General features: G+C 36.7%; 1 protein-coding gene across 2 annotated transcripts in view; it reads left to right on the forward strand.

Moving 5' to 3' along the window:
• kif26ab (kinesin family member 26Ab) overlaps positions 1–12791 on the forward strand; it is an 85527-nt gene that overhangs the window by 26658 nt on the left and 46078 nt on the right. For both annotated transcript variants that reach the window (XM_052581318.1, XM_052581320.1), the window contains exon 3: positions 7248–7736. In XM_052581318.1, coding sequence (XP_052437278.1) covers positions 7248–7736 — 489 coding nt within the window. The remainder of the gene's footprint in view (positions 1–7247; positions 7737–12791) is intronic.

Genomic DNA, 12791 nt, shown 5'->3' on the forward strand with positions numbered 1-12791 from the left:
ACTATGTAGTTATTATAGTAATAACAATAACTATGTAATAACTAGGTACTAACTCTGAACCTACCCCTAAACCTAGCCCTACCCCATATAGTTACCTTGTGTTACCAAAACTTTCTTAGATAAATACACTGTAAGTACACTATAAGTACATGTTAGTACACGTACTGTAAAATAAAGTGCAACCGATATTTCTATCCTATTTCTATTTATATACATTCTGGAGAGAAATAGTGCTGGACAAAGAAGAAACTTTCTAGCACACATTTGTTGCCCGCCATTGTTTCGCCTATGTTATCAAGTGAAGTATATATTTTTTATAAAAGGCTATACATTTTGCTGTAGGCGTTTTTTTTTTTTATTTTTTTTTTTATCAAAAGTATTCTTCAATTTCTGGCTGTCATGCCTACTAGATGTGTTTCAAAGAGATTATGGAATTTTTTATCAGAATGGTTGACTAACATGAAGTCAGTCATGTAGAAGCACTACTATCAACCAAAAGTACAGCGACTTGGCAGCCTGCAGTGATTGAACTGCTGTCAGGTTGAACACACATTGACTCTTCACTCAGGTTCTGCTCTTTCCCCAAGTGTTCACTGGTGCCATCTACCTTGATTTGCTTATTAATTATCAAGAACACCCACAATCCCTTGCAGCAATTACCTTTCCTTCTCTGTTCTTCACCTTTCTTCAGGCAGCTGTACTTCCAAACAAAGTGAAGGGTTGACTTATTACTTTTATTTCCATAAACTCTTGCTAAATAGATAAATAAATCATCAAGAGCAGTCTGGAGAGTTTCCAGACAGTCTCATGAAAATTAACTATTTTAATTAGTTGCGGGAAATAAGCCGGCGAGCATGTATAAATATGCATGCGCAGAAGTCTCCAGTGCAACATAAGGCGGCATTGTTAGTTTAACTAAGTTTAACTACTGTATTAGCTCTGGGTCCTGTAAAACTTCAGCTGAATCACATGCAACCACTTTCACGTTACAAAGTTAAGTTCTCCTCCAAAACCTGGTGAGCTGCCCATTTAGACAGCACTTTAATGCATTTGCCTTGGCTAATGTTGCGTACATTACAGTTTTTTTTTTTTTTTTTTTTTTTTTTTGCTAACCAACATGCTAATACCAGGATCTCTTGTGAGTTTTCTCTCTTATGTGTATCTGACAAGTCAGTCACTTTTGTGGAAGCACATTTCCACCACAGAATATAGACAACATGAAAAAGTAATTGTAACTTTTTATCTCACAATTCGTGCTTTTTTTCCTCAGAATTGAAAATTTACGTCTTGCAGGTCTGATGTTTTCTTCTTAAAATTGTGGGTAAACATCTCAAGTTTTTTTATTCCTTTTTTTCAGATTATATCTCTTTTGATAGGCACCTAATGTGGACAAAAGGGTCTGTCTGTCTGGATCACAAAATGCATGCTGTTAACACAAATATTCCTTTTGCAAATGTAATAAATTATTTTGTGCATTAATATGAAACATACATTACATTTATCAAAACAATTGTACGGTATAAGATTTGTGAAAAAATAAGTGTGATATAAAAAAAGTCACAATTATCTTTTTTTATATATATATTATGTGGCAGAAACGGGCTTTCAAAGGTTTTGGAAGAGAGTTTAAGTGAAACATGCAGACAAGTGTTTATAGTTTGTCTTGCAGCAATAAACCACAATTTAAGCTTAATGAAGCTTTGGAAATAGTGGCCTGTGGTTACTGCGGTCTCAGTACTGACTGTCTGCCCATGCAAGGTCAGACGAGTCACTGACAGCTGGAGTGATCCATAAGGAGAGAGAATGGGAGGGTGATGGACAGAAAGGAGATAGTATTGTGTGTTATCCAAACAGTTCAGGCGAAAACTGGTTTCTTTTTCAAGCCCCAGTAAGCAGGAAAGGCCATTTATGTGTCTTAGAGTGCTCTGTGATGGATAGTGATTGGGACATGCCTGCATTCTTTTTTGCATGGACCCTGGAGTTTGGAGAGGTGCATGTCTTTATAAAACAGCAAAAATAAAGGAAATCGATCATAAAGTATATCTACAAGGTAAAGTTTAAATTACTCAGAATATATGCTTAAAAGCACTGCTTCTCGATTAAATTGATTTAAGATCGTTTTTGAGTGAGTAACGTGACATATAGCCAAGTATGGTGACCCATACTCAGAATTCATGCTCTGCATTTAACCCATCCAAAGTGCACACACACAGCAGTGAACACACACACACACACACACACACACACTGTGAACACATACCCGGAGCAGTGGGCAGTATTTGCATCATGTGAATTCATTTTGTTATATAATTTTGGGAATATTATAACCATAAAACCATAACTGAATGTGAAGTTCCTGAGTCTTTGAAGTTTACTTTAAATGACATTATTTAATTGTACCAAAAATACTGATGTTCAGAATTATAAGTGGATTATGACACTATGTCTGTATAAGAAACCAGGCAATTATAGTTAAGCGTTCACTACACAAAAATATCTGACAGCGAAGTGCTGTGATTGGCCAATTACATTAAAGTAATCGAGAGAGTCATGTAATAATTTGTTGTATCATGGCACGTGCATAATACGAGAAATAGTGCCACTGACAGAGGATATAATCAATCAGACAGTAATGAGAGAGCACCAACTGTGGCCTGTCAAGACAGTCATTTAGCAGACAGACAGACATCTGTGTTTCTAATGACCCTCTCTCTCATTCTCCCGTGGTGTGTGTGTGCGTGATCATCTTACTGCAGTAAACGTGTTACCAGGAGCTGAGCTTTGCTGGTTTTCTCTGATTTCGCTGGTTTAGTTTTGGTGTATTTTTACAGAGATGTAAAACTCATTGATATGGCATTGATATTTGCTTTACACTAATAAAGAGCCAATATAGTAGTAATATGCATGCTAATAAGCCACTAGTTGATTGTGTTACCTAATCTAACGTGTAAAAAGTTTTTTTCTTATTTACTGGCAGCTAAGGGAATTCAAGACTCAAATTCTTTTATTCCACACAAACACACAGGTGTGCAAGCTATATGCTCCTGTTCCTGTAATTACACCCACAGAGACCCAGAGGATCTCAGAGCTCGTGCTCTATGGCGTATATTATGGCCCTGCTTAGGAATCCCTCCTGGGCTGCAGTGGTGTTGGGTAGATTGACCATGGCATATGTGTGTGTGTGTTTGTGTAGAGGTCCATGGGGATTAATGCTGGATGTGGTTTTTAGCTTTTTAGAGTATAGTAAATGCAATCTGCATTAATGGCCTGCTGTGAGAAGACCCAGCTCTCACCTTTTCACTACAGGGTGTGTAGCAACAGCTGTTCCTGGGAATTTCACGTAACCCGCTCTCCACTCTCAATTCCTGCAGCAAAAGTGCCGCATCATCTTTACCAGTTGCTTGAACCTCAGTCAGTGTATTCAGTGCAGTGTATTCATTTATGAGTGAATACATGTGTCATTTTGGTGCTTCAAACTTGTAAGTTGTAAAAGATAACATGTTGTTCCAAACTTGCTTGAATTTCTGTCTTCTGTGAAACACAAGAGAAGATATTTTAAAGAATGCGTAAATTGTTCTTTTCCATTCAATGAAAGGTAAGGCAAGACTGAAATGCAAGGTTGGTGGTGGGTCCATAAAGAAATGTAAATGGGGTCCAGTTTTATTCTGGACACCACTGATCTTTATATATATGTGGTATATACGGTATATATATATATATATACGGTATATATATATATATATATATATATATATATATATATACGGTATGTTTATATATATATATATATATATATATATATATATATATATATATGTTTGTGTTTTGTAGAAGTTATACCAACGCTATCTCACAACCAATTCATAGGTATTTTACGAGGTGGCTAATTCGTACTAATTCGTACAACCTCACTTGTATGATTTTATACGATTTGTCTAGACCCCAGTGATGGGGAGGTTTAGGGTGTAGGGTTAGGCGTAGATCATTCGTACAAATTAATACTAATTGTGCAAGTTGTGAAAAAAGTATGAGGTCGTACAAATTCATACGAATTAGCCACCTCATAAAATATGTACGAATTGCCATAAGATCAGGCTGGTTTTATGGGTTTAGAATGGCATGAGAATGAGTAAACATGACTTAAATTAAATAAAAATAAATTATTTAATAAATAATATGTCTTCTTTTAAATATTTTCCGTCAACAACTTTTGTTTTTATTGAATATGTTAGAACATAGTTTTTTTATGTTTTGGAAGTTCTGCTTTGTCAGCAGAAATGCTTGAAGAAATATTTTATTTTAATTTTTTTTGCATACGATTTTTTTCACCTTTGCATAAGGTGAACATCTAATTCTCAAAATCATTTTTTGTCCACTGGAAGTTCATAGAAAGAATGTTTTCTTAGCTTTGACATATTGAATGGACTGTAGGCTACTTCTGTTCCCCGCAGCCTTGTTTTGGTCTTGTTGAATTAAATGTGCTATTTAACCAATCCTTTTCATTCGTAGTAATAATGATCTAATATCATGGATAAAGTATTTTTTTTATTTTTTTATTCTTTTTTCACTTTCACATTGTCAGTTACATCTTCTGCATCTCATTTTCTTTCTCTCTTTTTTTCTATCTCTGTAAGTCCTCCCCCACCCTCGTACTCCCCGTCCTTTCCCCACACTCATATCTCATCATCATTAGTTTTAGAGACAGTCAGACTAGCGGGCTGAGGGCACACATGTAGTCATTTATCCTTCTGTTCCCTTTCTGTTCTTTAGTGCATCACTAATCAGCAGATAGGCTCCTGCATTCATCCCCAGAGCTTCATAAAAACCAAGAGCTGACTGCCAATAAAGTCACACAATGGCCAACTACAAGCCCCAAGGCCAGGGGGCTAACCCTCATCTTACCTTACTCATTCTCTCACTTTTTTCTTTTTTCTTTTTTATAATTCTCTTTCTGGCATTGGTGGATGGATGGTAACATCCTAATGGTGCATTTTACTGTATCACAGCAAGTACATGCATGTCTTTAAGTGAATGTTAAATCAGAATTCAGCCTATTTACAACCTTAACACAAGTGTCTTGTCTTGTTGTCCATGATTCTTTGCACGTTAGTTAAAATATGTAAAACATATATTATTTTTTATATTTTAATAAAACAAAGACTACATTTATTTGATCAAACAAAGTGTAAAAAAATAGTTTTTTGAATTAATTTTTTATTACATTTTACTGTAGTAAAATATATCAAATAAATACATTATGTAAAATAACCTTTGGTGGAAAAGTTGAATTTTCCACATAATTACTCCTGAGCATCAATGTACTATACAGTGTACATCATAACAACCTTCATGAAAACATCTGCAGAATCTTGCTGTACCATCTGACAGGGAACATTTCTGACATAAATTACAGATGAGGCCATATTCTGAATTTTTCCATTTGAAAACACGCATGAATCATCTAAGCATGGCTAAATTATCTGGTCCCTACTCAGTATCTTTGAATATATTGCTAGCTTTCTGTTCCCAGCCTGCACTATTCAACTATTTATCTAAGTGATCATCTTTAAATATTCATGCCCTTTTGAATAGTCCCACGCAGAATATTTATAACAATTGGACTCCAGTGCACCTGAGTTGAGAAGTTTAAAGTCAGGGCACAAATCGCAAACATATCCGTCTGCATTCCTAATAATCATCTGTCATAGGAGACCCCATATTTTATTAAACAAAGGAGCTGTGGGATGATTTTTGCTCACATGTTGAAGCCTGGCTTAATTGAGACACTTGAAGAGACCTAAGAGGGTTTTGTGTAGTAATTATGGCGTTAATTCCACTAAATATCCTTATTTTACGTCTCATAGTGGATGATTTATGTGCTGAGGTTGTGCCTTTGGGCTCTCGCTCATTCAGGTTCCTACTGTGGCTCTGAGAAAATCAGGCACCATAAACATTAACGCTGCCCTGGGCTCCAGTCAGGGTCTAACCTCACTAATACTGATCTAGAATGTGAGATATGTCTTTCAGAAGACCAGAAGTGTGTGTGAATGTGAGAGAGAAATTACAGCATTAGAAATAAGTGACTGGTTTGTTTTAAAATGAGCATTGTGTCCTCAAACACTCATGCAAATCTAAACCTGGAAACCTTTATTTCCATGGAAGAAATAAAGAAAGGAAATTAAAACAGTGACTAAATAATGACACCGTTTTATTTTTTTCAGTGAATAATTCCTTTTAAAAACAGCGTTCAGTGTAATTTAATTCCTATCAATTCCTTGTTTACCTTTCGTCTAAGTATTTTTCTAATGGTGGCTGCGTAATCCTTTATGTTTGGTAGTATTATCATGATATGTGATCCGGTATTGTAGCAACAGTTACCTGCTCTAAGCTCTTCATTGTGTGTGAGTGTGAGTACACAGAGATAAGCCCCTGTCCATCAGGTAGACTGGCGTCATGCCCTTGGCATTGAATGGGAGATGATTATTTTCATGCTGGGTCTCTTGTCATATCTCTCCCTGCTGGGAGTCTTATCAAATGTAAATACACGCTGCAATGTGCTTCATGCCCAGACTCAGCTGTTGTTTTCTTTACACCCTATCACCCGCCACCCCTAGTCTCCCCTCCCCACCGCTCAATCCTTCCACAAAACTCTCACTTTTCAGCTTTGTTTAGTTTGAATTATTATAATTAAGATGTGGCTTCTGGAAAAACAAGGAAGATTTCGTCTAAATGTCTGAAGGCAATGGCTTTGCTGGTTTAGATCAGTAAAACACATGCAAATGTGGATTTCCGGCATATTTGTAAATGGCCTGCTAATAATAATTTAATAATAATAATAATTTATTCTATATCTAACTCTAATCAAACGATAAAAGAAAAAGAAGTTATACAATTGTATTACTGTTATTGTTTAATAATAATAATTATTATTATAAAAACAATAATATAGTGAAAAATGTTCCGATCTTTCTATTTTATTTTATGTAAAAAAAATCATAATACTAATAATTTGTGTCTGTGTGTGTATCTTGTTGTTGATATTAATATTATTATTATCAATTTTAATAATAATAATAATAATAACAACAACAACACATTTATAGTTGTTGCCACACAATTTTAAAATAATCATAGATATATATTATTTTATACTTTAGAAACCAAACCAGAATTCATACGGAAAACAAATCAAAACAAGCGTAATTTTTTGGCTGTAACTGTATGTTGTTGTCTCTTGCTCTCTGTAGGACCCTGGATTTGCTTCCTTTATCATTGACCAGCTGCAAGTGCCCGATTGGTCGCTGAAAGGCGGACATGAAGGAACAAGGTGTCAGGTGTGTTGCACTCCTGCACAGCAGTTAAAACAGCGGGCACTGAAGACTCTCCAAGAACTGTACCCTGCTTCCGACATGCCATCCCTGCCTCCCAACACCTTCCCTGGGCATCCCACCAGGCTGACAACACACAGCGTGGTCACTGTTTCCTCCAGACCTACCAGATCAAGAATACCTCACCCAGCGCACAGCGTCCTGCCTGTGGGGGAGCGGCAACGTGAGCTGGGCTGGTCTCAGAACCCGTCTTCCAGCGCTGCGGCAATGAAACCCAGCGTGCAGGTGACCATGGGAGGAAGACCTCTGACGGGGACCATCAACTCAGTCACCATTCAAGCCCAGCAGTACTTGGAGGGCATGTGGAGCATCTCACGCGTCAATAACTTCTTGCCTCAGCCAAACCCGGTAAACAAAAAATCATTTTCCTCCAACTATGAGCTCTTTTGTTTATGCATTAAATGTATTTAATGGTAATCATTTGATTCCATTTACTACTAAAACATTAATTCAGTGACCATGTTAATTCCCTGAAAAGTCTTCATCTTTCTCAATGGGAGCTTTTTAAGCGTGTAGGGGTTGAAAATAACAGTTGTTTGGATGTATTTTTTAATCTTTCCAAGTCAAAAGAGCTGCTGCCATGCAGTAATTGAGAAGTATGGAAAAGTTCAGTTTGAAGGGCTCTTTGAAGCAGTTGAAGCAGTTGACGATTGGTCTGGTTATTTGAGCTTACAGCTGTCTGAAAGAATCGCAGTTGAAAACACCTGCATAACTGAATCACATGCACCCAGTTATACATAGAGAGCATGTTAGAGACATAATGCACTGAGACAGTGTGTTAACAGTTTATGCTGTCTCAATTACAGATGTGTACACTTGAAGTGCAGTTACACATTGTTAGTGCACCTGCTGATTTATGAGTGAGTGATTTGGAAATGTGTATCACATTGTCAATGAATGTACCATTTCACTTACACTTTAGAGTGATGTTTACAATGAGATAGTATATACACTACCATTCAAAATTATGAAATGAGTAAGATTTTTTATTTATTTTATTTTATTTTTTAGATAATTTTGTATTATTTTATTTGTATTGTTTCTTTTCTTTTCTTTTCTTTTCTTTTCTTTTCTTTAACTTAAATTGATACTTTTATTTAGCGAGGATGCATTAAACTGACCAAAAGTGACAGTAAAGACTTTACAGTGTTATGAATACATATACATATACATATACATATACATATACATATATAACATACATACCACGGTTTCCACCAAATCTATGAAAAAGCAAAATTGTGAAAAGAAAAAGAAAGTTAATTTTATCACCAAATTAGCATATTAAAATAATTTCTTAGTGATCATGTGACTGGAGTAATGGCAAAAATATTCAGCTTTGCCATCACAGGAATGCATTTTATTTTAAAATATAATAAAATATAAAATCAGAATTTATTTTAAATCAGAATAATTTTTCATTATGTATATATAATTTCTTTTAATTTAATTTAATTAAATTAATAAAAATATATATATATATATATACATGCAGAATGATGGTGTATGTATGCAGCAATTAAAATAATTAAATGGAAGGTTATTGACTGTTACCATTTTTTTCATAATTATTCATCTGGCTGATATATTGGTCTCAGCTATAAATCCGATCCATCACCATAATGCAGGTTGGCAGACTGACAGCTTGAGGAGTTCATTTTATTACTCCTTCGTTCATTCACTAGCTGGCTTACGGCTCTGTTACATTCCACAGTGGACTGCTCATGTGTACTAAGTGTACGGCTTCAGCGTGTTAAACTAAACAAAACTCACCACCACAGGTGGAAAGCTGAACTATTCCTGACTGTCTCTGCTGCATCAGAGCTGTGTCTAATTTGAATACATATAACCCCTTTTTGTAGTATTAATGTTGCTTTTACAATCATTTGCAGTTGCCTCTGATAGACCCTTTTATTTCCTGCTAACTGTCACCGCTGTTGATGACAGGATATTAAGAATAGCCTGTGCATTTCCTATTTGAGTTAATGTCAACAAGTGCTTTTATATATGAGCGCGAGCCGCCAATGAAGCTTTTAGCAACCAGCATGTGTTTGTGTACAAAGCACAAAGCAAAAAGTCTTGAATATAAAAAGCTGACCAACTGCTGGCCCAGTATGTCTTGAAAAATCAACAGAAGCTGTCTGCTTTACGCAAACACACAATTCGCACATCTAGGCTCACAGGAATAGCTCTGAGCTCTATGCTTTTCCCTTGTTCAAAGACGTGCCTTGTATAATTTGGAAAGGCTCCTTCCTTTCGTTAGATTGGAGCGATGACAATAATGCATGCAGTGCGCTGGGACTTCAGCGGAGCAAAGAGCTTTAACTCGTCTGATTTCTGTGGGGAGAAATGACAAGCAGCAGGAGAAAAGAGGAGGAGACAAAGCAATTGAGATGACTGAGTCTGACAGGAAGTCTTTGGAGGGGTCTTGTGTTCTGTGAAGAAGATTTTTTATGTCTGTGCTACTTGGTAAAGGCACATCACTACTTTTGAAGCAGGTGAGAGTTCCTGGAAAGCAAGCAGTGAAACATCAAATGGCAAGAAACACTTTGATGCAAAGTTCAGGAGATTCATCATCAACACAAAATGAAGAAGTTGACAGCTGTCAAGTTTAGATCCAAACTAATTCTTGAAATGCTTAGACCACATGTGGTTTTTTTAGAACTTGTACTATGGTAATACCGTTCTATTCATTTTAAAGGGGTGGTTGATGGTGATGCTTTATAAAAGCATGAAATGATCAGCGTGTTTATAGGAGAAGGGACAGAGTGGTGTGGAATAAAGGTAAATTATGTGAAAAATAAGTTTCAAGCCTAGAAAAAAACAGTCAACCACCCCTTTAAGTCTTTTGGATTGCTCATGGTAACAGTTTATTACAATATTCAAGCACCATAATATTACCATCTGATACTATCAATGTGCTGCCGTCATAATACTTTTTCATAAAGTGGAATAAGAACATATTCATACACACACTCAAGAAAGAGACTGTTATTTTGAAATTCGAATGATGCGTTTTAGTTCTGTTCCAAAATGCCAATTTTTTAGACATCATAGCCACACTTCTGACTTCAGGCTGTTACAAAACTTATAAGACAACTTGCCCAATTATCAGATGATACAGAATTTGTCATCGGCACTTCCATAATGAAGAGAGAGTGCATGCGCATGGTGCCAGATTGCAAACAAATAAGCAGAAAATGTATCCTTTTAAGAGAGAAGCTCTGTTGTAGCCATTTAAGAAAGTGTATTGATGATTTGGGAATTTCCACTGTTGATATCTGGCAACCGCAGATATCATCATCACAATTAGTCATAAAAAAAAAAACCTCGTCAACCCAAATTTTTCACCTTATTTTTAATTCACAAAACTTAAAAAAAAAAAAACAGAGTAGAAAAAAAAAAAAATTCTTACAGTATTTGGTCAAACATTTTTTTACTATAATCTTATGAGTAGCACCTTTAAATCGAAAAATAAAATCCATCTTGAGAGCATGTTACTGTCAGGTTTGTTGCTATTTACTCAAGCTGGAAGATAACATTTTTAGAGCATAGCGGGATGGGATTTTTCACGTGGGTTTCATATGGGCTAGGATGACCTACTGGCCTACTGGGAGCCCAAAACCAAGAATCCTTAAGCAGCGTGAACAGACTGTGATCTGCCTCCCTCTGAGCAGGAGAAAGAGAGAGAGAAATTATGCTGCTCCTTCACGGAAAAGAAAAGGAAAGACAGACATTCGGGAAGGAGATGTGAACTGGACTCTAGTGTAGAGATGAGGAGAGAGGGTGTAGCATAAAGAGAATACCTGATTTTATCGAATGCTGGGAGCTCTCTGCAGCTGTACTTTAATGACCCGACCTGGGGATACAGCGTGTGCACCTCGTGCTCTGTGTCTGACACTCATGAAAACAGCTTGACTGGAGGGCTTAAGTCCTCAAAAACCCATAGTGGTTTTTTTGACAGCTGCTTTAGTGTGTGTGTGCTTGAATGTGTATCTAATGTCTATGTTTGCGCGTCCCAATTTCTGTCTGGCTTCGACTGTGTAGCCCCTTTAAACATCCTGTTGATGTGAAATGTGACACCCGTTCCTTTATCTGTACGTGGAGATTACCGTTCTGTCCAGATAGACACCATTCGCTGTCAGTATGATGCTGTTTTGATTTATCACGGCTCATCTGATACTGGAATGTCATGCGCTGCGATATGACTCTGTCATGTCACGGATCCAGCATGACGTTTTTTTTAGTTGATGAATGCATGGGTGCTAAGTTCATCGGAGCCCACAAACCTGGACACCAGAATTGTTTTTGATCCCACCTAAGCTGTGAAAAAGCTCACATGTAACGCCGCAGGAACTGCTAGTGTGTATGTATAGTCAATCCCCCAAAAAACGAATTGAAGTTTAAGTCATGTCCACATACATTGTCATTTCGAACAATGGAATTGCCGTTTCTGCGACAGAACTGACAGACATAACAATTATTGATTTCAGCCGTACACAGAAAGCAATTATAGACATAAACACAATCCTGGAGCATTTGAATAAACAGACGTAAAAAAAACAAACAAAAAAACTCTTTGCCTTTGTTAAAAATCCTCCAACCCTTAAATCAGTTGAAGCTTATGTAATAGTAACTATTCAGCCAAATGTCACAGTTCAACAAAGTGTAGACAGAATGGATGCTGCTTGTCGTTCTCCATCTCATGTGAGTAATCCTTCCATGCGTCTGAAGGTTTGTGATATATGGAGCTCATATGTCATCCGAGATATATAAATAGTTCTCCTGTCAGAGTTCTGTTGACGCATCACGCACTGGATCTCTTCATGAAAAGATTGTTAATGATGTTATTTTAGTTGCCAGACATGAATCCAGAGCAAACACGAATCCAGCCATTATGCACAGCCACCGCAAAATAGACGACCCACTAAAGCCATGGTTGTCTATAGCTCAGTGTGCTGTCAGTGACTGACTCATGATATTCTCTGGGAAATTGTCCAACCTTACCTGAAGCCTTTTAGCACACTGCCTACATTCAAAACAAGCACTTGACAGATCATATAGATTGTGGGTTTAAGCTACTTAGTTACTCGCAGGCCTTGGAGAAAAAGAGTGTCTCTAGTAAAATAATGAATACGTCAGTGAATGAATGGGCTCCAGTGCAAGAATATTTAACAACTACAAGCCAATGTGTTCTAGATGTTTTATTTTATTATCTGTGAAAAAGCTATTTTTCACAGACTTCATGCAATAATCATGTAACAGCATTTCAAATATCACAGTCTAGAGTCAATTTGTAGAATCATGCATATCTCAAGCACCCAGATTTTGAGCTGGAGTACCATTGGAGACACCAATAGAAGATTTGTTTCTTGACCTGTCCACTTTCTTTATTGCCTCAAG

Source organism: Carassius gibelio, chromosome B17 (assembly GCF_023724105.1).
Source record: "Carassius gibelio isolate Cgi1373 ecotype wild population from Czech Republic chromosome B17, carGib1.2-hapl.c, whole genome shotgun sequence".
NCBI classification, from domain to species: domain Eukaryota; kingdom Metazoa; phylum Chordata; class Actinopteri; order Cypriniformes; family Cyprinidae; genus Carassius; species Carassius gibelio.